General features: G+C 40.0%; 1 protein-coding gene across 4 annotated transcripts; it reads right to left on the bottom strand.

Annotated features, from left to right (window-relative positions):
• Window positions 1–2,185: 2,185 nt before the first annotated feature.
• sona (SON DNA and RNA binding protein a) lies at window positions 2,186–27,298 on the bottom strand. 4 transcript variants are annotated; one of them, XM_061880126.1, is made up of 11 exons: window positions 27,121–27,298; window positions 24,126–24,285; window positions 18,019–18,093; window positions 17,392–17,599; window positions 11,416–11,477; window positions 9,436–11,301; window positions 8,877–9,297; window positions 8,168–8,700; window positions 7,585–8,063; window positions 7,423–7,517; window positions 2,186–3,397 (listed from the first exon to the last, which is right to left on the bottom strand). In XM_061880126.1, the coding sequence occupies exons 3-10, from the start codon at window positions 18,044–18,046 to the stop codon at window positions 7,443–7,445; spliced, it is 3,672 nt and encodes a 1,223-aa protein (XP_061736110.1). In that variant the 5' UTR covers window positions 18,047–18,093; window positions 24,126–24,285; window positions 27,121–27,298; the 3' UTR covers window positions 2,186–3,397; window positions 7,423–7,442. The 4 variants fall into 4 exon arrangements, with proteins under 4 accessions (XP_061736110.1, XP_061736112.1, XP_061736109.1 ...); XM_061880128.1 differs by lacking the exon at window positions 24,126–24,285 and having other exon boundaries at window positions 9,436–10,789; window positions 10,859–11,301; XM_061880125.1 differs by lacking the exon at window positions 24,126–24,285.
• Window positions 27,299–27,348: the final 50 nt, after the last annotated feature.

Below are 27,348 nucleotides of genomic sequence, written 5' to 3'. Positions count from 1 at the left end.
CCAGTCCAAAGCGGATTCAACACAGCAGCGAGAGTCCCGTTCACAGCGGAGCCAGCAGGAAACCATCCCAAGCGGAGGCGGATCAGCAGCGCAGAGATGTCCCCAGCCGATACACAGGCAAGCAGTACATGGCCACCGGATCGGACCGGACCCCCTCCACAAGGGAGAGTGGGACATAGAAGAAAAAGAAAAGAAACGGCAGATCAACTGGTCTAAAAAGGGAGTCTATTTAAAGGCTTGAGTATACAAATGAGTTTTAAGGTGAGACTTAAATGCTTCTACTGAGGTGGCATCTCGAACTGTTGTATAACAGAGTACTGGAGCCCGAACGGAAAACGCTCTATAGCCCGCAGACTTTTTTTGGGCTTTGGGAATCACTAATAAGCCGGAGTCCTTTGAACGCAGATTTCTTGCCGGGACATATGGTACAATACAATCGGCAAGATAGGATGGAGCTAGACCGTGTAGTATTTTATACGTAAGTAGTAAAACCTTAAAGTCACATCTTAAGTGCACAGGAAGTCAGTGCAGGTGAGCCAGTATAGGTATATATGTATGTATATATGTATATAAAGGTATATACAGTATAGGTATATATGTATGTATATATGTATATAAAGGTATATACAGTATAGGTATATATGTATATAAAGGTATATACAGTATAGGTATATATGTATGTATATATGTATATAAAGGTATATACAGTACAGGCGTAATGTGATCAAACTTTCTTGTTCTTGTCAAAAGTCTAGCAGCCGCATTTTCTACCAACTGTAATCTTTTAATGCTAGACATGGGGAGACCCGAAAATAATACGTTACAGTAATCGAGACGAGACGTAACAAACGCATGGATAATGATCTCAGCGTCTTTAGTGGACAAAATGGAGCGAATTTTAGCGATATTACGGAGATGAAAGAAGGCCGTTTTAGTAACGCTTTTAATGTGTGCCTCAAAGGAGAGATCAATCACTTGAAGTTAAGATGCCATGCCATGAAGCTAATTTGATTGTAAATTTTGTACATCACCAAAATTGATCATGTATGTTGCTGTATGTATACTTATGACCCAGCAGATGTGGTCACATTTTCAGTAAACCCATAAAAAATTGATGAAAGAACCAAACTTCATGAATGTGTTTTTTGTGACCAACAAGTATGTGCTCCAATCACTCTATCACAAAAAAATAAGAGTTGTTGAAATTATTGGAAACTCAAGGCAGCCATGACATTATGTTCTTTACAAGTGTATGCAAACTTTTGACCACGACTGCAAACGACTGTAGTGACTTTACTTCTAGATTTCTTCTGTTGGATATTGTCATTACTGCCACAAGTGGAGTACTGTACGGCAGTGGTTCTCAAATGGGGAACGCGTACCCCTGGGGGTACTTGAAGGTATGCCAAGGGGTACGTGACATTTGTTCTTAAATATTCTAAAAATAGCAACAATTCAAAAAAACTTTATAAATATATTTATTGAATAATACTTCAACAAAATATGTATGTAAGTTCATAAACTGTGAAAAAAAATACAACAATGCAATATTCAGTGTTGAAAGCTAGATTTTTTTGTGGACATGTTCCATAAATATTGATGTAAAGATTTTTTTTTTTGTGAAGAAATGTTTAGAATGAAGTTGATGAATCCAGATGGATCTCTATTACAATCCCCAAAGAGGGCACTTTAAGTTGATGATTACTTCTATGTGTAGAAATCTTTATTCATAATTGAATCACTTGTTTATTTTTCAACAAGTTTTTAGTTATTTTTATCTTTTTTTCCAAATAGTTCAAGAAAGACCACTACAAATGAGCAATATTTTGCACTGTTATACAATTTAATAAATCAGAAACTGATGACATAATGCTGTATTTTACTTCTTTATCTCTTTTTTTCAACCAAAAATGCTTTGCTCTGATTAGGGGGTACATGAATTAAAAAAAATGTTCATAGGGGGTACATCACTGAAAAAACGTTGACAACCACTGCCGTACGGTACCCATACGGACCACAGCTGAGAAACAAATATTTTGGCAAACTCACTAGGATGCCCTCGCGGTCCAAAATTGGTCCCTCGTCCTATGGTTGAAAAACACTGTCGTACCACGTGTTCAGAGAGAGAACAGTTGTGAGTGAGCAATACGTTGAGAAGGCAAATGAACACGCACAGACATGAATGTGAACAGATCATCGAGGTTTTTAATAATCATCAACACATTTATATACAGAGCAAGCAATGTCTTATTTAAATGACCAAAATAAAATGTAAATCATAAAATGCCATTTTCCTGTTTTTCCCCCCACGTTTTAAAATCCCCTCAAAGGCATTCAAAGACGATGGAGGAGCAGTTGAGTTATGTGCTGAGAAAACCCTTCACAATACCATCCGGTTAAGATAGCCCTGGTTGCGAGTGGATGGCTCCGATACCCACCACAGGAAATGGAAATGACCCAAACCGTAGTTGAAATTATGCAGATGCAGCTCAAATAAGCAACAATGACTCTCCACACACAGGAGGTGATTGTCTGATACACTAACAATAGTCGGACTTAGGGATGTTTCAAGCTGTTCATGGCACCCCTCCAAATAAGAAGTCCTACATGATGTAAAATGATGAATTATTTCCTCTCAGCCTGCATCTCCCTGTTAAATTTAGCTGCCGCTTTAAAAGAAAGATAATCACAACCAGGGCAGAACTAATTGAATTTGTCATGTTTTGTGTGTGCTCCTCTCTGGTTTTGCAGCCACATCGTTCCAAATACCTCAGATTTCACAACATGAGGTTTCCTTTTGCAACTTTATCCAAGCTTGTGTCAATTAATGGACAGAAACTTAATCCGCTAAAAAAAAAAAAACAAGGGGGAGGACAAAAGATTAAAGAGGGAATACAGCAGAACAAGGAAGCAGAGTCCACTTAAAGAAAGAAAGCAATAAAAGTAAAACCAATTTAGACAAATCTTTTACAAAAACAAACGTTGCACAACTATTACGTTTGGTTTCAGTCTTTACAACAGTGACTGCTTGAATTAAGCAGCAACACTTGAGGGGATGTCGGTGAAAATCACTATATTTACACACACTCACATTCACGCTATAGTCATACACAGGTCGATGTGTTCGGTTTCTTCAGTGGTGCGACCCACTCGCACAAACTATGGAGAGCAGAGTGGGGAGGAAAGGATGGTGCTAGGCCAACCAACTAAGATGCTCTTCTATTGTACTTTGTGTGAGGCTCAGACACGTCACCTGACCTCCAACAAAAGGGAACTACACAGCGGGCATTTTGTCCTGAAAAAGGCTTTTGTTGTATTTTCCTGTCAGTGAAGTGGCTCCCAAAGAAGAAAACGGTATCTTCACAAAGTTTGTCTAACCTTTAGTCAGTGAGAGAGCCTGCAGAGAAAAAAATACTACATGTAATATCAATTCCAATAGGTCTAAGTAAGAAACTAGGGTGAGGGGGATGGATGACAGTCAATTTCCTCTCAATAGGGATGGGTGATTCTGCTGATTGGGTGGAATTGATTGTTGATGAATCTTGTCTTAAAGCCACTGGGGCGAAACTGAGTGCAGAATAATGTAATGCCTTTATATTAGACACTGCTGTGTACAGTATACATTACTAGAACATAGGGATGTAATGGTATCAAAATCCCCCGGCACGATATGACGATATTAAGGCCATGGTAATGTTTTTATTGTGGTACATTTCCAACAGAAAAAATGCCATATTGTTTAAATTGAAGTGCCAGAAATGTTTGAGATAAACTCACTTACTGTAACTAAACACAAATGTAAAGGTAAAATGTGCTAATCATACTACAAATATGTATTTTTAAGTGCAAATTACTGTCACTAAACATCCACTGTTTCAAACAATAATTAAAAAAAACCTCACAGTTGAGTGTCTTTACATTGACAACATGAACGTCCAGTGTAAGACGAGAATATTCACCTTAGTGTCTTCCAGCTTTTACTTTTTGAGAGGCAATGTCCTCCACAGTGGACATGTTCATATCACTTTGAAAAATGCCGTTTCTCAAAAAAGGTAACTAATAATTTAACTTTAAATAATATAAATACCCTACAAAATGATGTTTAGCTTCAATGGCTTCAAAAATATTTTCTGTGTGACAGTTTATGAAGAGGCAACTTGTCCAAGGTATATCTTGCCTTCCGCCAGAATGCAGCTGGACTGCATTCATCAAGTTGCTTATCAGTTTACTCCTATTTACCGTCTACAATTTTTTTGTTGGCGATTTCCCTCTGTGCGCTGGGACATAACCAGCTGCCTGTGTCGCCTTGGAAACGCTCAAGACAAAAGTGGCACGCCTTTGCTTTGCAGAACGCAGACTTTCTTACCTCTGCCAAAGAGGTTATGTTTTTGCCAGAATTTTTGTATTTTTTAGGGACATAACTCAAATAGGTATGAATAGATTGATTATTTTTTCAAGGAAATGTCCAAAAAACAACTACTCATCTACTACCAACACACTTCACTTCCTGCTTACAGTGTTCCACGCACCCCACCATGTCGCTGTGTAGAGAATTCCAAGAGATGTAGTTTATTTACAGACCCGGCCAACGCTAAGACGCCAGAAAAAAACACGCCAAGTTTTTGTTTGATGCCGTCATGCATCACAGCATTATTGTGTGTGAAGACTATAAAACCGCAAAACCACGGTATCTACAATACCGCTACACCACTACTACGACATAGCAGAAACATAATACATTGAAGAATGGCATAACACCTCATGATTCAATAGGATATAGTCCATTCTACACATTTTTCAAAGGCAGAGATGGTCCTAATAAAAAAATGTTGATGACTTGACTGTTGAGAATGCAGTTGATTGTATGTCAGATTGTTGACCAATTCTGATTTAACAGAGCCAAATAAGAGAGGACAACATGGCTGCATCAGAAGGATGATGAAGGGCCAAAAAGGAGAGGACAACTTGGCCGCATCAAACAGAGGCGGTGATTAGTTTAAACTGAAGTTTTTAAAGAGCATATTTATTCATTTCTTCCCTAACAAAGCATTGTTAAAAACAAGTTTTTTTGGAATCTAATAAAAAAAAAAACTATTTATATTCTGTTGCTGCATTGTAATTATTTAATGAGTATACGCAATAAAAATCTACAAAAGCCAGCCCTCATGGAGTACCCAATCCGAGGACGTGTTTTCCGCCCGGCCTCTGCAACAGAGTGCACATGAGAGCGGTGGTGTATTGATGGGTGCCATATGACGTCACATCTGACTCATTGAATACGTGTGGTGATCAAGCCAGTGTCTATTCTCATTGGGTACTAGGCGCCATTTTGACTTTCGCCAAAAAATAAAATAAAAAAAGTCCTATGCTTGCATTGTTTTCATCTGTACAAACATTTCAAATAGCAATAAGGATAAATGTTCTTTCACAGTTCCTCTAGAAGGGCGGAAGACGTTACAATTTTACGAAAGACGACGACGAGAAAGGTAGCACACACATCAGTCCAAGAATGCACATGTTTGCAATGATCACTTTGCTAAAGGTTTGTTTGATATACTTTTAAAGTTTAAGGTTTCCCATAAGTATTATCTTGATATTATTTGTATTTCTTAAAACCATTTGTTCTTTCTACGAGTGTTTAGAAAAGCACCAACTTGGAGAGTCCAAAAAAAAGAAAGCAAATGTGAGCAATACCTAAGAGCTTGTACCAAATGCAGCCATCATAAATGAAGCTTTTAGCACATACACAATGTTGAGCTCTATAGTTATATTTTGATAAAGACAGGAAAAACAGCACGTTCGACAAACATGGCTGTAGATGCAAAGTTAGATCATGAAATGCAACCTTACCCGAGCAAGGACGATGCATGTTTATCTGAGAGTCTTGATATAAATGTCCTTGACCCAGTCACGCACAAAGAAGTTGTACACCTCCACGTTTTCATCCATTTTGTCGTGTAGAATAGCATCTGGAGCACCAGTTAGTTTGACATGTCTGAGAATGCGACCGACGCACAATCCTTGATATCACTTAACAAATCTTTTTTGAAGGGTGGAGTGCCATCTCCAGGTTGGAGAGGAGACCCTGCCCCAAGTGGAGGAGTTCAAATACCTAGGAGTCTTGTTCACGAGCGGGGGAAGAGTGGATCGTAAGATCGACAGGCGGATCGGTGCGGCGTCTTCAGTAATGCGGACGTTGTATTGATCCGTTGTGGTGAAGAAGGAGCTGAGCCGGAAGGCAAACCTCTCATTTTACCGGTCGATCTACGTTCCCACCCTCACCGATAGTCATGGGTCAAGACCGAAAAGACAAGATCACGGGTACAAGCGGCCGAAATGAGTTTCCTCCGCCAGGTGGCGGGGCTCTCCCTTAGAGATAGGGTGAGAAGCTCTGCCATCCGGGAGGAACTCAAAGTAAAGCCGCTGCTCCTCCACATTGAGAAGTGAATTATATTTATATGGCGCTTTTTCTCTAGTGAATCAAAGCGCTTTACATAGTGAAACCCAATATCTCATTTTTTTTACATTTAAAGCAATGTGGGTGGCACTGGGAGCAGGTGGGTAAAGTGTCTTGCCAAGGACACAACGGCAGTGACTAGGATGGCGTAAGCGGGGATTGAACCTGCAACCCTCAAGTTGCTGGCCCGGCCGTTCTACCAACCGAGCTATAACGCTCCCTAGGGAGGTGTTTAGGGGACGTCCGACCGGTAGGCCACGGGGAAGACCCAGGACACGTTGGGAAGACTATGTCTCCCGGCTGGCCTGGGAACGGCTCGGGATCCCCCGGGAAGAGCTGGACGAAGTGGCTGGGGAGAGGGAAGTTTGGGCTTCCCTGCTTACGCTGCTTCCCCCGCGACCCGACCTCGGAAAAGGGGAAGAAGATGGATGGATGGATGGATGGATGGAAATCTTTTTTGATAAAGGAGATGGATCTATTCCATTGTACGTATCTGCTTTTTGCAGGAAGATCTAGGCCCCTTGCGTACGCAGAGTTAGCGTGCGGCTTGCTGGACCACATCTATCTTGGCTTGGTTGACCACCACTGTTTTTCACTTCCGGGAAGAAGTCATATGTCAGAACACAAACAATAGGTGCCGTGATCGGTGTGGCCGCGAACAGTTGAGGGGTTTTTAATCTTTATTAATGTACAGGTTTTAAAAGGACAATTTCATGTTGATGTGCATCTATTACAAAATAAATGAAGGTTATAGCAAGAATAAAAATAGTTCACTTCAACCGTTTTTATTAAAAAATGCTGTAGTGTGTTTGATCCGGTTAATCAAACAAAGCTATAGCGAGATTACGCAATTATTAAAATAATCGAGAGCTGCAGCCCGACTAACATAAATACATATCTTTCTTAAAGTTTTTTTTTACTGAAATGCATACGCCATCTATAAGAGGAAAAGTTGCAGTTTTTACCTTGACCGCTTGAAAACTCTTTAATATTCGTCATCTGAGAGGTGCGGTCTAGCAATAGCCATCTCCTCCTTACTGTTTGCAATCATCTTACATTTCTAGAGAAAAGAAGAGACAGTTTAGTGAAAATGCTCAAAAATTGCCCAGTTTTGTAACATTCTTTACCTCTGTCAGCTCCTTTATGGTATGGATGTTAGCTTGCTGCGTGACCTTTCTTTTCACTTCCTCGATGTGGTCCAGGTTCAGGGATGGGGTTGGCGGCAAAAGACACGGAGGAGGTTTGTTGGTGATAGTGGGAAGTGGGGTCATAGGAGGCATGGCCGCCAAAGCACCCATGTTGGTCAAGGCGGCCGTCATAGTGGCCGCAGTCATGCTTGCCATGGCCGCACTCATGGTGATGTTGGACATGTTGGGCATTCCTGGAATAGTGGGCAACCCCATTGGACCTAAATTGCCCATATTTGGCATCCCCATGCCCATGGAGAGGGGTAAAGGTAGAGGAAGTGATAGCGGGCTGGGTGACGGGGTCGGCAAGGGAAGCTGAAGGATGGCTTTTGGCCGGAGACTCTCAGGAATTGGCACCCCGGCTTTGGCACACATGGCAGCCGCATTGGCCTTGGCTATCTCCAACAACTGGTCCTTATCTAGGTGAGACACAAGACAAGGAATGCATACAGTGAAAGATAACCCCAAAAAAACAACTAATTAAATGAGTGCCAATTAATTGTGAACACATAAAAAGTTTTACCAAGTTCCGTAAGCCGAGGAGGAGTCTTGCTAGTGCTACGCCGTGTCCGTGATCCTGAACGGCGCTGTTTGCGTAAAATCAGAACTGGAGAATGACTTGGTTCCCTCTTCCATCTGTCTCGTCTATCAAAGGAGCGACTGCGAAACACTGGAGCTGGACGTCTCCCTCGCCCTCTCGACCTTGATCGCCGTCTCCGCTCAGATGAGCGAGACCTGGACCTCCTACCCCTGTCGCCTGACCTAGACCTTTTCTTGCGGGCCAATGAGCGGCTCCGCGATCTCTTGTTCCTGTCAGTGGACTTGGATCTTTTCCTCACTCTGGCGTTGGGCGAGCGGGATCGCTTCTTGCGGGGTTGAGAGCGAGACTTGGATCGGCGTGCCCTGGTTCGAGACTTGGAACGGGATCGCTTGCGTCGGGTGCTGGAGCGAGAAGGGCTAGATTTTCTACGCCGACCAGGACTCCGCGATTTTGAGCGACGCTTCTTCTTTTCTAGCGGAGAGACAGATTCTCTTTTTCTGACTGGTGACTTGGACCTGAAAACAACAGACACATTGTATTTGGGTCACAGCTAGTTTGATATGAGGCATGGGTACTGAATTAACATGTATTCATCTTTGACTCGAGTCACATTTTAGTACAGTTTGTATTCATTGAAAAACTATTGTGAGTTTTAAGCACATAAAAAATGTTGCATACTCAAATCACAAACCTTTTTCGAGGCGAAGCTGACCGAGAAGGTTCTCTTATATTTGTAGGTGAACGTGAGAGCTCTTTGTTCTGCCTTGTAGGAGAAGGTGAACCAGAGGAACATCTCTGGAATTCGGATTCTGTTTCTACAGGCAAGGAAGAATCATTCTCTTCGCCTGACCTTTCAGAACCATCAGAGCCAGTCGGCCCAGGGCCAGGCTCCTCAGGGCCAGGCTCCTCAGCGCCAGAGTCAGAAACGTCTTGTTCGTAGGATAAGCTTGCCGCCTCCTGTTCCTCCTGTTCTTCTTCAGGGACGGCCACAGGCTCCTCAGGTGGCTCCTCAGGTGGCTCCTCAGGTGGCTCCTGGGACTCATCCATAGAGATAGTAGCAGGTGGACTGGGAGGACCGAAAGAGGTCACAGGTTTCCAACCACCTGTAGTAACTACAAGGAAAACAGTTTTTAACAATTCCATTCTTTGTAGCTGAGGGGGAAGTAGCGGTGTTGGGGTAAATCCAACACCACGGCAGACTTTCATATTTAGGAACATTTCTTTTAGATGTAAGAAACAAAATAACTGACCTGCTGGATAAACCACTTCATCTTCTGCAGCCGTCAGTTCTTGGGTTGGTTGTTGCTCTGCCTGTGGAGAAGAGGATGTCTTCTCCTCAATGGGAAGGGCTGAAGTGGATCTGGCAGGGGACGAGCTATCAGACGGCCTATCGCTTGACTCAGACCGGGATCTGGACTTGGATCTGTGCAAGCCAACAGAAACAGATTTTGACTTGGACCTTCTGCTGATGATCCTTGGAGACTTGGACCTCTTTCGGCTCGGTAGTGGTGAACGCGTCTTTGAGCGGTGCCTTCTGGGCAATGAGCGGGATTTTGAGCGTTTGCTAGACCTTGGTGGTGGAGACCGCTTTCTCCTAGCTGGGGACCGAGAGCGCCGTCTAACCGGGGACCTGGATTTGGAGCGCCAGCGAGATGTAGGGGTTCGGGATTTGGTCCGTTTACGGAGGCTCCTTGATCTCGAGCGGCGATGACGTTTGTAGGTTATAGGAGTACGTGATCGAGACCGCCTGCTCCTGCGGGCAGATCGGGAGCGTGAGCGACGGGATCTTGGAGGTGGTGACCTCCTATGTCGTGACAAAGATCTACTTGAGCGTCTGCCACCAACACGTTTAGCCAAGGAACGCGACCTGGAGCGGCGGTAAGGGCGTCTCGATCTGGAGCGACGAGCCTTGATAACGGAGCGTGACCGTGAGCGCCTACTGCCTGCACCGCCACGTCTGGGCGAGCGGGTCCTGGAGCGCCTCAAGCCTCCTCGTGAGCGGGACCCCGACCTTTTCCGGCTTCGCTTTGTAGATCGAGATCTAGAACGAGACCTGCGCCCGCTACGCTTTGGTGATCTCGAGACTCTTCTTTTTGGAGACAGAGGACTTCTATGTCGCTTTGGGGACACAGACAAGGACATCCTTGGACGTTTTGGAGACTTTGATTTCCTTGGTGACTTTAATGCCTTCTTCTTGGGGGTAACGGAACGAGAGCTAGACCGTGATTGATGTCTAGCTTTCTTAGGAGACCTAGACGATGGGGAGACACTCTTCTTCCTTGGTTTAGGAGATTGAGACCGAGAGACAGAGCGAGACAACTGACGATTTTTTAGAGGCGTGGGAGATTTTTTGTCCTTTGAGGCTGATCTTGAACAATTTCCAGGTGGTTCTTCCGTTGTCGCTGCAGCTTGACCATCATTATTTTGCTTAGGAAGAGCTGGTGATGGTGACCGACTATGTTGTGATCCAGACCGCTTAATGTCCGGGCCCGCTACTGACCTGGGAGATTCTGATCTTGGTGAATCTGATTCTTTTAAAGTCGCTGGCTGCATTACATTTGAATCCTCTTTCGGTATCGGCTCATCTTTGGGTGCATTACCTTCCTGTTTGGGAATAATATCAGGAAGTTCATGGCTGAAACTACCATCACCTATACAGGCTTCTTCCTTTACCTGAATTGTTGCTGTCTGTGTTATCTCATCCTGACATGGCAATGGCGGTCTGATATCGTTTTCTGTTCCATTGGTGTGACTATCGTTTGCGGTCTTCTCTGCTTTAGGGGAAACATCCACATCGGCAATGCTCTCATTTTTCACTTGAGGTGGTTCAGGATTCAGCATGAGGTTTAGAACTTCTTTCTCCTCACCTCGTTTGTTTCTTGTTGACATTCTGGTCACTGGCTCATGCCTGCCAGGTACTACAGCCGGGGAGGTTTTGCTATCACCTGTTGCTGCACGTGCCTCCATTTCAGACTCAGACCCTGAGCCTGAGCTGCTATCAGACGAGGAGCGTGACTGGGATTTTTTTTCATCCTTCTTCTTCTTCTTTTTCTTCTTCTTGGCAGCATGTCTTTTGTGTTTTTTAGATTTTGTATCTCCCTCCTTGTCCACACAATCTGACAAGACAATTAATGAGTCTTTTTATTCTATTTCCTTAGATTGTTTTACATTTGAGAACAATATTTAAGAATAGAAAGTGAGATATCCTTATATTTTTTTTAATTACATACCTGTTTTGTCTTCCTTCAGCCCAACATGATCTCCAGTTTTTGTCACAGCTGCCAGCCTTGCACTATAAAAACAAAGCCATGTAAGTTTAAAAATTCCAACAACCATTATTTTAGTTTTGTTTGACCAACACATTGTTGTTTTAAGTGAATAATTATTCTGAAATAACCCGCAATTAGGGATGATGTTTGATAAGAACTTATCGAGTTCGAGCCCATTATCGAATCCTCCTATCGAACCGATTCATTATCGATTCTCTTATCAAATCCAGATAGGTTGTTGTATATGAAAAAAACAATATTTGGTTTAACAAAAGCTCACTTTTATTTCATAAGAAAAAAGTAAAATAAATAAATATTGACTGTTACCCCCCTAAAAAAATATATGACTGTTGTTACCCAAATGTATATTAAGAGGGATTTTTCTGAAAAACAAACACATACAGTAACACAAAAACAACCTGTCTCTGATCACTATAGGAGTAAAAATAATAATATAGTGTTAAATAAAATAAGTCTCTTGGGCACAAAACTGAAAATAATACAGCTCTCCAAAAAGTGCACTTCTGCTGCTTTTGGAACATACTAACTACACACACTATGACACTAAGAACACCACAGTCATAAATCAACAATTATTCCCCCTTACATGAGAGCGAAGCCTGGCAATAATTGCATATTGCCTGTTCTGCCCTCACTGTATGTGTTGAGGTTATACAGCTTGGCGGACAGCTAACAAACAATCCAAAGCAGATTAATCCATTCAGGCTCTTTATTGTTGTTTATCTATCTTTACTTTTGTCTTGCACTGGACTGTTTTTTTAAACTGAAATACACACAATAACAAATGTATAAGCTATGTGATTGAATTAACATACTGAAATGTAATAAACAATATGTAAATATTAGCTTCACACCAATATACAGTACGATCATCAAACAAATACTTCTAAGTGTTGAAACTATTTCGATGGTGGAAATACACGACTGGCAGGCATTTTAAGTCCTAAAAACGTCCATTGAAACAGTGCACAAAAATCGTTTTTCAATAAACATCTTAGTATCTAACTTAACCACTTTCGACCTTAATAAACCAGTTAAACAGTTAACTTACAGACTTGTCTTTTCCAAGGCTCGTAAGAGCTAACACAACTTGTCTACGTCTCAATTGTCTTAACCCGGAAGTGCCCAAACTAATGACGCGTAGTATTTTCATATCGCCACAAGGTGTCAGTAAGATTCTAAAAACAAATGGGCATAACATTGCAGGTCCCACAGGCCATTTCCTGTACCTGGGAAGGGATTCGTTCCCAGGGATTCGATTAAAGAACCAACTCTTTTTCTTTACTGTAGTGGCCTTGATAACAGGAACCGGTTCTCAAAAAGGGATTAGAGTCCATGGAATCGGTTCTTTTCTTATCGAACAACCGGGAGAACCAATTTCGAACATCAACCTTACCCGCAATATCATCATTTATTGGAATCAATTAGGGCTGGGCGATATTGCCTTTTTTTTGATATCGCAATATTTTTAGGCCGTATCGCAATATACGATATATATTACGATATTTTGCCTTGGCCTTGAATGAACACTTGATGCATATAATCACAGCAGTATGATGATTCTATGTGTGTACATTAAAACATTCTTCTTCATAATGCATTAATATATGCTACTTTTTAACTTTCATGCAGAGAGGAAAATCATAACTAAATCAATTGACCAAAAGTATATTTATTAAAGTTATTAAGCAATGGCACAAACATTCAAGTCATTTCCAAAACATAAATTGCAAGATTGTCAGAGACATTTTAAGTGTCAAATAAAAATGAGCTGAATAATAAGAAATCAAATAGTATTCATCCTTTACTATGTGGTATGTTACTATGGTTATGAAATTATCTTCATTCTCTCGCGAGTGACTTTTCAAATGATGCTACATATTAGCAGTAATGCTACTTTTTATAGCAACGCTTTCCCCCCCACACTTGACAAATTACGGTTGTCTGTTCGACATATTCCCACTTGAAGCCAAACCACCGCCAGACGATGGAAACCCTGCTGTTTTTCTTGGGAATTGTTACCAGATCCGCAGCATCTTTCTCTCGTGCAGCTACGTTAGCAGCTAACGTTAGCCATGCCGCTAGCTCTCTGCCCTGCGAGGGCGTGTATGTGACGTGACAGTTTGTGACGAATGTGCGCCTGCTTGTCTGCGAGGAGACACAGGAAAGAACGAGGAGAGCCTGAAGTGTACGCCCGCAGCTAAAAGTCCTGCGTGAGAACGTATACTCGAATATTACAATATAGTCCTTTTCTATATCGCACAGAGACAAATCCGCGATATATCATATATATCGATATATCGCCCAGCCCTAGAATCAATTATATTTTGCGGTAGGGCCGCAAGATTCTGGCCAAAATAATAATCACAATTATCTTCATCAATATTAGAACCACAATTATTTGCTGTTAATTAAAACATATTTTATTACAATTTCTATTTTAAACAAACAGTAGGTGAACTTGCCTCTCATTCCAAAATGAAACTATAAAAATATTGTATTAATAATAAAACAAAATGTACAAAAGACAAAGGGATAACTAAAATAAATAATATATATAATAACATATATATTAAAAAGTGCTAACAAGTGAAAAAATAAGATAATACACATACATTGTACTGTTCACGGTATATTTAGGACATACAGTATGTCCATGGACAAATAAAAAATTAACGTTATTTTGGCGTGTCTTTAAAAGATGGAGGGATACAGGGTCCCTCGGTGCACGATTAATGATATGGTTGTCTGTATTATGGGCAACTCCACTTTTGTAACGGTTTGTCCGGGCTTTCCGCCAGCAACCCCCTGTTAGCAACCAGCTTTACAGTTCAGGCAAATGGTGGCGGTTAAGAAAAGAGTATGGTTAATGCTTAACGTGTCTCCGAAAATCGATAATTTCCAACGCAGGTTTGCCATGCAACACGCTGTGGTAATTGTTGTCTGTTCATCAGTGCGGGAGCCTTTCCGAGTTTCACGAAACAAGCAGGAGTGCCTATAGAACGGCAAAGCGTGCTGTCTTTTTCCGGGGTTAAAATGTGTGCTTATGGTACACTGCGGAAACTCTGCAGGCGGTATCTTTTTGGGGAGCATATACCACAACAATATTGTACCGTGGCCTCAATACCATCATAATATCATACCGTTAGATATTAATACCATTACATCCCTAATAAAAATGTGCTAGTATGTTTGGTTGTTAAAATTATTGGATTTACATCATTTCTTATCGTAAAATTGCTTCCGTTTTAGTCTGACCTTTTGAATGTAATAAAAACCGAGAGACCACAGTCGTCTCACTTTCATGACTGTTCTTTGCTCTTTTCAGGTCTTTAATTTTTTTTTTTAGGTCAATGTTGAAATGTTTTGCATCTGAATATTATAGTAAGGTAAATGCAATGTTATTTAAAATTCTAGTAAACTGTCACATTAACAACAATTACAGTGAAAGATTGGGACCACTTTTTCACCGAGAAGAAGAAAGGACCCTAGAAGGTGGGTTGCAATCACGTGATCTAGAAGCACATCCGGGCACGTCTATGTTCCCATTAGGCTACTGTTTATTTACCTGAATCCGGGAAAATTTGGGCATATTTTGAAATGTTTAGAGGGAAATATATAAGCGATCATGAAAAAAATATTTAAAAAGGGATGGAGTGGATTGATACATTCTTAATAATTTTTTTTAAATGGATTTAAAACATTTGTCATTATCAAGACAATACTGATCGCCACAACTTTACTTCATTTGACACACTCAGTATTTACAGAACAAAAGATTGAAGACACAACATGTCTTTACATCTGAAGGGGTCCACACATTCAGCAATAATCCGTAAAACAAATTTGGAATTATTCGTGCTTTGGTAAGTAACGCATTTAATTGACATAACGAGAGCCGAGCTGCTTATTACGACGCTAATGAGAAAAAGTATGTTTGTTTGAAGTTCAATTCCTGCTACAAATATTAGTCTAATCTACAATTCATGTCTGCAATTTTTATAATGTGAAGTTCATATTATGTGTACTTATTTAGCTTGAGCTATCCCTGTTGTTCAGCAATGTTTGTCAGCGATATCCAGATTCAGTGATGTCGAGCATACAACAGATTTATTCATCTATCTTATAAACACTATTAGGGATATTTTATTGATGCTAGGAAGTATCATCAAAGACACTATAATGTAGTCATCTGTGTCGAATAAAGCACTTGGCTTTCCTACACAACTAAGCTTTTAGTTTCTGTTATGAATATCGACTACAAAAATATGGTGGATCAGCCCAACAATTAGGGGTGGTCGATATGGACCAAAAAGTATATCCATATATTTTCACATAAACTCTATATCCGAGATATATTTTGATATATTTTCCGGTGAAAGTATACATTTAAAGATATTCAATTTTGAGCGAGATTCACTGAAATTGAAGTGAATGATAACTGTACTGTAAACAGTCAGTGGCACTTTTATTAACCCAGTTAGTCAAGATGTGTAATACCAGCACATAAAAGAAACTGTTTAAAGTAGCAAAGAATTACATAACATTAATAAAATACAAAAATATTATTTCTATGTTAAATAAATAACATAGCTGTGCAAATAAAACAAAATGTATCAAACTCAGATAAAAAAAAACATTTGCAGGCAGGCACTTTTTAATTCCCAGTCGATGATGTAATGGACTGTCACAAGTAAGTGACTTCACTTAATTGTCCGGCTTGGCAACTGGAGAACTGTTTTCATTTGGGCTTACATGGTAAACAACTCAAATTTATGTTTTATCCTGACGCATACATTTGTCCAAATGTGGCCAAGTTGATGCATTGTGGGTTTCCTGGACGTCGTCTACATCGCTAAAAGAAAAATCTAAAGAAGAGAATCCCTCTGACATAGTTTTGTTAATATATAAATCCCCGCTTGAAAATTCCCTCTTCTCTTCTACAACTCTCTTGTCGTCATTTGGGATGTCTGTTGTGATTTCCCTATCTGGTTCCATGACCCGCCCTATGTTGCCTCTGATAGGCCTGACCCTAATGTTTTGCCTTAATCTCAACCAATCGTGACACATCATTGTAAACAAATGGATGTTCTTATTGTGCCAGCACGTCTTGGAAGGAGGAAGGGGAGAGCGGGGAGACTCAAGGAACACAACAAATTAGGGATGTTTGGTCATTTTCACGTGAAATAAATTATATCGATATTACAATATTTTCTTAATTCATATCATGTTTAAAAATATATCGATATATCTTACAAACTCGATATATTGTCTAGCCCTACCACCAATCACAATATTTATTAATACGACTAACATGATGTTAATTTATTTGCACAACCAGGTCTTTATGGTTATATTTAGGCAAAGCAAAAATAAAACTCTGTTGTCCCTTTCTTACGTTTAGTTCTGCTATCAAACACTACTAATATAGTAGAGAATAAGCTACATTGCATCACATTAAGTTTTTCAAACAAATCCAATGTTCAAAAAAACCTTTTACAAAGAGATCGCTGCAGACACAAGCGGTCCAATTGTATTCCACAAGATGATGAAACTTATATTTTCAAGAGCCATTTCTTTCAATATAGTTTCGTTTTTTCCCCTGACTTTATTACTTTTATGAACCAATTATTTCAGGACTAGCTGGTTCCTATATCTCTATTTAAACGATTGGAACCCCCAAGAACAGAACAGCAATATGGCATTTTCTGCTCAAACTCTATATTTACTTGTTTTAATGCTACGCTCGGGCTGCTTGACCATCGTGTGAATTAAGCCGCAAGGAAGAAATACGGATGTGACGTCATATGCAACCCTCCTTTAGCAGAAAGGCCCGTTTTTTTGAGTGGAGTAAGCCCAAAATAAATTATTTCGTCAAAAACAAATCGCAAGTGAGTCAACAGAATTTAATCTGACCTGGCTCTGGTAGTCCGAACAGGTTTTGGTGACGGTGTTGGTTCTGCCTCTGACTCCGCACCGGACTCGGAGCTGCTATCTTTTTCACCCTTTCTCTTCTTCTTTTTCTTCTTGTTCTTGTGTTTTTTGTGCTTCTTATTTTTCTTGTGGGGTGGTTCAGTCGTTTCCTTGGAATTTACGTCGTCTTTCTCTGTTGTCTCGTCCTCACCTGAACATAACCAGGTGTTTCCCATTATATGAAATGCAATAAAATGGACTTATTACAATGGGAAAAACACAACAATAATTATCATTGAACTCTAATATAATCAAAACTTATTTCTATTGCACTTTTCATGCACAGACAAGTGGCAACACAAAGATCTTTACGCCGCACAACCATTTTCTACCACTAGTCTCAAAAAATAAAATAAAGTCTATATATTTTTAAAAACGAAGGTAATAAAACACACACACAGAAGTACACACAAATAACACTACTCACAATAACAAAAAATGGCAAAACATTCATCACTCACCAGCTGGATTTGTATCACCAAAAAAAGACAAAGAAAAGACAACATATACATGCATACACACAGAGCACTCTCGGCAACAACAAAACAGGGCAAAACATCTATCACTTACCAGCTGGAACATCAACTGCACACTCCATTTGATCTGTTGCAGGCGCTTTTGGAAACAGGTATTACTCCTTCAATACTGAAAAAAGAATGAATCTACAATTAGCCAGGGTTTCAGCAATTTATTCGAACAAATGGCAACTTGCTTTGGGCAATGAATGCAGCTTTCACAAAAACTTGCTAATACAATAAGCCTTAGTGATAGATCAATATTACAGTTCAACATCAGGGGTTTGTTCTGCAGCATTTTAGTAACTCTTATTCCAAACAAAACATGCACAAAGGTAGAAGTAAAAGAAGCAGCATGTTTAAAGACTGGGATTCCACATAGTACTTAACCATATAATATACACTAAGAGTGTTTCTCAAATAGTGGATCATTGTGTTTACACGCCAGTATTCATGTTAGAATGATACAAAAGTCTGCAGTTAGGTGGCCACAGTGCTAAATCTAATCAACAAGCTCCCTGTTCTACCAAGTAGGAGTAGCAGTAAGCGCACAGGAACACGTGTGCAGAGCTAACAAAAGCAAAGAGTTCTTGTGAAGTTTGTGACAGAGGAAAAAACGAAAAAATTAGTTGTCAAAGAGTGGTATATAGGATAAATGAAAACAGAAACAGTACATCCATCCATCCACCCATTTTCTACCGCTTGTCCCAACATAAAATTATCATGTTCTCAATAGTACTGTAATTCAATTTTGGGGTGTCTCGAAAGTGTCTGTCACAACAAGAAAATAATTTAAAAGCACTTCAAGGCAAGACTAATCAATTAAAATTGTTCTATAGTAGTGGTTCTCAAATGGGGGTACGCGTACCCCTGGGGGTACTTGAAGACAAGCCAACGGGTAAGTGAGATTTTTTTTAAATATTCTAAAAATAGCAACAATTCAAAAATTCTTTATAAATACATTTATTGAATAATCAACAAAATGTGAATGTAAGTGAATAAACTGCGAAAAGAAATGCAACAATGCAATATTCAGTGTTGACAGCTAGATTTTTGTGGACATGTTCCGTAAATATTGATGTTAAAGATTTCTTTTTTGGTGAAGAAATGTTTGCATCATGAACAAAAACATTGGATTTCTTGTCATTTGAATATATTTTAAATATAGGTGCGGTGAAAGACTGGCCCCACTATACACTGGACTCTCACATTATTAACAGTATACACTTGGCATCCATTGCGCCGCAGTCTCTCCCAAGGTTTCTCATTGCTCCCATTGGGTTGAGTTTTTTCTTGCCGTGATGTGGGATCTGAACCGAGGATGTCATTGTGGCTTGTGCAGCCCATTGAGACATTTAAAGTCTATATAAGTAAACTTAAAATGTATTGATTGATTATAAGCATGCACCTGGGCATAGGTTGATTGGCAACTCTAAATTGGCCAGAGTATGTGAATGTGAGTGTGAATGTGGTCTGTCTATCTGTTTTGGCCCTGTGATGAGGTGGCAACTTGTCCAGGGTGTACGATGCCTTCCGCCCGAATGCAGCTGAGATAGGCTCCCGCACCTCCCGCGACCCCAAAAGGGAGAAGCGGTAGAAAATGGATGGATTGATATTGATAAATCCCTTAACACTAAGAGTGTTTTTTGTTTGTTTTTCCCTGTCCAGCTTCTCGGGCCAATCATATAGTTGATGTAGATGCCCGTATCGGTTGTTCAAATTGACTTTACAAAAGAGAAGTGTAGGATACTTCTCTTGTTGCCTTATTTGTATTTGACTTTATTAAATGTATTTATATTATTATTTGGTGCAGCCGGGCCACAGCAGGAGGGGATAGAAAGAGAAAAAAAGGAAGACAGAGGGGGGAATTGTGGGGACAAGAGGGGGATTAGACAGAGAGACAAAAACAACAACAGCAACACAATAACAATAACAACAACAATAGAGCAACATCATCAGCACATGCGACATGTACTAATATGATGGTAAAAGTCATAGCAAAGAAGCAGATAGCGAAATAAATAATACAGAAAAGACAATGTTTTTACTTTTGTCTTTTTGAACAAAAGACAGCTACGTTGACCACCCCCGAACTGTGAACCATCACTGTAGACACTTTTCACCTTTGATCACTAAAGACACTTTGAACTGCTGCTGTGACCCAAGGTCACCTCCATATTTATACTGTTGACTGTCAATCAGAATGTGCAATAGTGTTATGTTACTTACTGTGCGTTGTATATAAATTATTGTTTTTAACTAAGTACCGTGTGACTTGTTGAAGGTTGGACTAGCAAAGTAAAATTTTCATTGTACAGCAAACTGGCTGTTTAACTGTGCATATGACAATAAAAAAATCTTGAATCTTGAATGAAGCATTACAAATACCAATAGAAATAGCGCTATTAATAATGAACACTACCAGTAATTTTCCTCTATTATCAACAATGCAGTTGTTCAAATGCAACAATACATGTACGTAATGATAACTAGAGATAAAAAAGGATGGAGGGAAAAAAATAAAAATAATAATAATAAGGATTGATTGATGGAAACTTTTATTAGTAGATTGCACAGTACAGTACATATTCAGTACAATTGACCACTAAATGGTAACACCCGAATAAGTTTTTCAACTTGTTTAAGTCGGGGTCCACGTTACTCAATCCATGGTAAGGGTATAACAGTATTATAAATAACGTGGTATTTCAATATTAAAATCCTCACAATAATACCATGACCGTTTAAAAGGAACATTTAGTTAGTGTAAAGGTTACTGGTACTATACACATATATGTATTTTGCATCCGTCTTTTGTTGCTTTATTAAGTTTACAACCCCATAGCGATGTTTGTCCTCTTTAAAACCGGTTCTGTACTAGTTTTGATTAGTATTATTTACTTCAGTGGTTTTCAAATGGGGGTACGCGTACCCCTGGGGGTACTTGAAGGTATGCCAAGGGGTACGTGAGATTTTTTTTAAATATTCTAAAAACAGCAACAGATCAAAAAATCCTTGAAAAATATATTTATTGAATAATAATTCAACAAATTATGAATGTAAGTTCATAAACTGTGTATTGAAATGCAACAATGCAATATTCAGTGTTGACAGCTAGATTTTTTGTGGACATGTTCCATAAATATTGATGGTAAAGATTTCTTTTTTGTGAAGAAATGTTTGGAATTAAGTTGATGAATCCAGATGGATCTCTATTACAATCCCCAAAGAGGGCAATTTAAGTTGATGACTATTTCTATGTGTAGAAAACTTTATTTTTGATTGAATCACTTGTTTATTTTTCAACAAGTTTTCAGTTATTTTCATATCCTTTTTCCAAATAGTTCAAGAAAGACCACTACAAATGAGTAATTTTTTGCACTGTTATACAATTTAATACATCAGAAACTGATGACATAGTGCTGTACTTTACTTATCTCTTTTTTTTCAACCAAAAATACTTTGCTCTGATTAGGGCAGGGGTCGCCAACCTTTACCACTCAAAGAGCCATTTTGACCCGTTTCACAAAGTAAAGAAAACAATGGGAGCCACATAACTCTTTTGAAATGTATAATGAAATAATACTGCATACAGAGGTTTTTTTGCTTTGTGTTATGTATAAACCAGGGGTCTCAGACACGCGGCCCGCACTTTAAGATGAAAATTTAATGTTAGTGCTGCCCGCGAGTTTTATATGAATGCCGCACACCTGCCAACCCTCCCAATTTTCCTGGGAGACTCCCGAATTTCAGAGTTATTATTCTCTGGAATGTACGCTGGTGTTCACCCTCTGAACAATAAAAAGGACGTACAATGATGGCACTACCGCTAGCGCCCTCTACAGCTTGTACAAATAGCTTGCCAACCCAGAAATTGTTTAATGAGGCAGACACACGTTAGAAACTGCAAGGCATCATTATTCAACAGAAATACAGGTCACACTGAGGGTGGCCGTTTAAACAACTTTAGCACTCTTACTAATTTGCGCCACACTGTGAACCCACACCAAACAAAAATGACAAACACATTTCAGAAGAACATCCGCACTATAACACAACATAAACACATCAGAACAAATACCAGAATCCCACGTATCCCTAACTCTTACGGGCTACATTATACACCCAGCTACCACCAACCCAACCCCCTGCCCACCCCTCCGTGCGTCGGTTGAGGGGGGCGGGGTTGGGGGGTGCCCACATATGTGGTCCTCTCCAAGGTTTCTCATTGTCACTGTCACCAACGTCCCACTGGGGTGAGTTTTCCTTGCCCTTATGTGGGCTCTACAAAGGATGCCGTTGTGGTTTGTGCAGCCCTTTGAAACACTATTGATTTAGGGCTTTATAAATAAACATTGATTGATTGATCTGTATTTGTCTTTATTTTTAAGTTATCTTGCCGTGATTTTACCAGTCCGGCCCACTTGGGAGAAGATTTTTCTCCATGTGGCCCCCCCGTCTGAAATGAGTTTGACATTCCTGATCTAACATAACCGTGAGAGTCCAGTCTAAAGTGGATCCAATATAGTTTTGTTTGATTGTATGTAAATGTTGAATATTATACATCAGGGGTCACCAACGCGGTGCCCGCGGGCACCAGGTAGCCCATAAGGACCACATGAGTGGCCCGCTGGCCTGTTCTAAAAATAGCTCAAATAGCAGCACTTACCAGTGAGCTGCCTCTAATTTTTTATTTTATGTACTAGCAATCTGGTCTCGCTTTGCTTGACATTTTTAATCCTAAGAGAGATAAAACTCAAATAGAATTTGAAAATCCAAGAAAATATTTTAGAGACTTAGTCTTCACTTGTGTAAAGAAATTCTTTTTTTTTTTTACTTTGCTTCTCATAACTTTCAGAAAGACAATTTTAAAGAAAAAATACAACCTTAAAAAAGATTTTAGGATTTTTAAACACATATACCTTTTTACCTTTTATATTCCTTCCTCTTGTTTCCTGACAATTTAAATCAATGTTCAAGTGAATTATTTTTTTTATTGTAAAGAATAATAAATACATTTTAATTTAATTCTTCATTTTAGTTTTTTCGACAAAGAATAATTGTGAAATATTTCTTCAAACTTATTATGATTAAACATTTTAAAAAAATATTTTGGGCAAATCTAGACAATCTGTAGAATCACATTTAAATCTTATTCCAAAGTATTTTGAATTTCTTTTAAAATTTTTGTTCTGGAAAATCTAGAAGAAATAATGATATGTCTGTTAGAAATATAGCTTGGTCCAATTTGTTATATATTCTAACAAAGTGCAGATTGGATTTGAACCTATTTAAAACATGTCATCAAAAATATATATTTATTTTGAGAAATCATTAAGATGATCAGTGTTTCTACCAACATAAATATCATTAATTATCAATAATAACATACGTAGAGTTAAAGGTAAATTGAGCAAATTGGCTATTTCTGGCAATGTATTTAAGTGTGTATCAAACTGGTAGCCCTTCGCATTAATCAGTACCCAAGAAGCAGCTCTTGGTTTCAAAAAGGTTGGTGACCCCTGTTAGACATTAAGGTTTTGAAAATAAATAAATAAAAAAACATTGCCGCGCTAATAGCCAACATGTACGTTGTATTGACGCTCAAAGTGACACATGAGCTGACCATATCCGTATAAATTTCAGTTCTTTAAGCGTGGTAATATTTGTGCATGCCTGTCACCGTCGACTGAGCCAACAATGAAAAAAAAATGTAAATAGAAAATGTAAGGTTACAAGTAGGGCTGCAGATCTTTGAGTGTCCCACGATTCGATTCAATATCGATTTTTTTCGATTCAACGCGATTCTCGATTCAAAAACGATATTTTTCCGATTCAAAGCGATTCTGTATTCATTTAATACATAAGATTTCAGCAGGATCTACCCCAGTCTGCTGACATGCTAGCAGAGTAGTAGATTTTTTTTAAAAAGCTTTTATAATTGTAAAGGACAATGTTTTATCAACTGATTGCAATAATGTAAATTTGTTTTAACTATTAAACAAACCACAAATAGACCCCCTTTTTAGACCAGTTGATCTGCTGTTTCTTTTCTTTTTCTCCTCTGTCCCCCTCTCTCTTGCGGAGGGGGTCCTGTCCTGTGACCATAGATGAAGTACTGGCTGTCCAGTCCAGAGTCGGGACCAATGATGGACCACTCGCCTGTGTATCGACTGGGGACATCTCTGCGCTGCTAATTCGCCTCCACTTGGGATGGTTTCCTGTTGGCTCCACTATGGACAGGACTCTCGCTACTGTGTCTGATCCACTTTGGACTGGACTCTCACGGTTGTGTTGGATCCACTATGGATTGAATTTAGGGCTGGGCGATATGACAAAAAAAATTAATCACGATATAAGTGTTTCATATCATAATTATTGATAAAAAAAACAAACAAAAAAAACTATTCTAAATAAAGACCAGGAGAAAAAAGGCTGAATTTAAATACTTTTATTTTAAATATAACCTTTGACCTTTAGAACGAGGTCAGCATTAAGAAAAACAGTCAAAAAAAATGAAAATATTGGTCGATGTGCAAATATTGACATTAAATAAATGCTTACCCAGACTTCTCAACTATGCTGAGCGGTAGCATGTCCTTCGCTAATTGATACACCACTGCATCCGTTATTTCTTTATAACGTTTTGAATGTTTGTCGTATGGCACTGCTGCCGAGTACCTCTCCATGGTGGTCTGTTGTTGCCGCTTCGGTGCTGTTCCACTTGCACCGGCTGATGTTGTGGCTGTTTGCTGCTGTACTCCAGCGGGTGGGAGCGGCTCAGCTGGTACAATAAGTTTGTCGTGTTCCAAGACTTGGTCGGGACGACGACCTTGCAAAGTTTGCAGACAGTATTACTCTGATTCGTATCGGACTTAAAAAAATCCAAAATACGGCCAAACTGGTAACGTGACGTTTCCTTTTTTATTTACAATTTCCTCTCGTGCTGCCGCACTCATATTCCCGTTTCGTTGATTAACGTGGACCCCGACTTAAACAAGTTGAAAAACTTATTGGGGTGTTACCATTTAGTGGTCAATTGTACGGAATATGTACTGAACTGTGCAATCTACTTGTAAGTGTTGTCGAAAACTTACACTTAATATTTTTTGTTTTAAAGGTTAACATTTTTTGTTGTAAATTATTATGGTTCTGAAGTCATGTTATATTTTTTGTAAATAAGACACATTTGGTTTACGATAAAAGGGGCAATTTATTTTCTTTGTCACACCGCTATTCTCGCGAGATTTGGTGTGGTGTTTGGAGTTGCAGACATGCTAAGGACTTTGGGCCATCAGCAGCAGCGGGAACATTTGACTAGCTGAACAAGGTATTTGTCATATTGTGTTGAAATGTTCTGTATATTTGTGGAGTGCATTGGTTTGATTTGTGTACGCTCATGTAGTTGCACAACACTGGAGTGTTTGCTGCCCAAGAACCTCCGAAGTGGTACCTTGTTTGCCTGGGACTGAACTATTTCTAAACCCATTGTATTTCATGTCTTGTCCTGTAGTTTTTACGGCTTAAACTCAAGTAAAGAGCCCGTCTTTAAGAAACCGAGCCAGTGTTGTCATTTCGGAGCCACACTACTAATAAAAGTATCAATCAATTTGCTTTTTTTTTTTTTTTTCCCTGTTAGCATTTTCCAGAATGCCTTGCGGTTCAGGCCGGCCGTGATAGGTCGAGAGGCTAAAGCCCTTCCTTTGCCTACACCCCCCAGAATGCCGTGCGGTTTAGGATCTGCGTTTCTTCCAATTTTTTTCTAACAGAACTCAGTGAAATTATCGAACATTCTATCGACCCCATTTTCTATTGATCACATGTCTATCGCGATATATATTGTTATTGTTTTATCCATCCATCTTCTTCCGCTTATCCGAGGTCGGGTCGCGGGGGCAACAGCCTAAGCAGGGAAACCCAGACTTCCCTTTCCCCAGCCACTTCGTCTAGCTCTTCCCGGGGGATCCCGAGGCGTTCCCAGGCCAGCCGGGAGACATAGTCTTCCCAACGTGTCCTGGGTCTTCCCAGTGGCCTCCTACCGGTTGGACGTGCCCTAAACACCTCCCTAGGGAGGCGTTCGGGTGGCATCCTGACCAGATGCCCGAACCACCTCATCTGGCTCCTCTCGATGTGGAGGAGCAGCGGCTTTACTTTGAGCTCCTCCCGGATGACAGAGCTTCTCACCCTATCTTTATCGCCCAGCCCTAATTGAACTTTCACAGTATTATGTTAGACCCACTCGACATCCATTGCTTTCGGTCCCCCCGGGGTGGGTGCCCACATATGCGGTCCTCTCCAAGGTTTCTCATAGTCACTGTCACCGAAGTCTCACTGGATTTGAGTTTTCCTTGCCCTTATGTGGGCTCTACCGAGGATGTCATTGTGGTTTGTGCAGCCCTTTGAGACACTAGTGATTTAGGGCTATATAAATAAACATTGATCGATTTATCTGTATTTGTCTTTATTTTTAAATTATATGGATTTTACCCTCCGGCCCACTTGGGAGAAGATTTTTTTCTCCATGTGGCCCCCCATCTAAAATGAGTTTGACACCCCTGATCTAACATAACCGTGAGAGTCTAGTCCAAAGTGGATCCAATATAGTTTTGTTAGATTGTATGTAAATGTTGAATAGTATAAATTAAGGTTTTGAAAATAAATAAATAACATTGCCGCGCTAATAGCCAACATATACGTTGTATTGACGCTCAAAGTGACACATTAGCTGACCATATCCGTATACATGTCATTTGTTTAAGCGTGGTAATATTTGAACATGTCTGGCACCGTCAACTAAGCCAACAATGCAAAAAAAAAAGAAAATGGAAGGTTACAAGTTATGTGCTATTTTTTATGCCAACTGGCCTGCGTGGCTGCAGCTAGCGCGAAACACTCATTCATAACCAGCGAAGTTAGCGATACTTTCACAAAAACCAAGCCGTTATATAGTTGCATTATCCACATAACACAAGTTATATTTGTAGTTTTCACTCCTTTTGGGAACAAAACAGGCTGCGACGCGACTGCGGCCTTCACGACCATAATACGCTCGGGCTAGCGGAGTTAGCATGGCCGTAATTATCTAACAACTTGAGCGCGCTGAGACCTTTCAGTTCGCTCGCTGATGCCGAACAATGATGATTAGGTCATACTTTACCCAGTTTAGGTCCACAGTCCGTGAATTTGGAGTGGAAAAATAAAGCCAAGCAGCCGCCGCCTTCGTGGTTCCTTTAAAAAAAAAACGTGCGAAAGCAAACAATCGCGATGAGTGCAAGACAACGTTAGCCAGCTCGCTCTTCCGCCATGACAGGGAGGTATCCCACAATGCCGTGCGTCTGCGCGCCTTCCTGTCGGCGTCAGTGTTCCCTCGGCAACACCGCTCGCG

This window comes from Nerophis ophidion, linkage group LG19 (genome assembly GCF_033978795.1).
Source record: "Nerophis ophidion isolate RoL-2023_Sa linkage group LG19, RoL_Noph_v1.0, whole genome shotgun sequence".
NCBI classification, from domain to species: Eukaryota; Metazoa; Chordata; class Actinopteri; order Syngnathiformes; family Syngnathidae; genus Nerophis; species Nerophis ophidion.
Note: the sequence above shows the minus strand (reverse complement) of the source record. Positions and strands in the feature narration are given on the sequence as shown.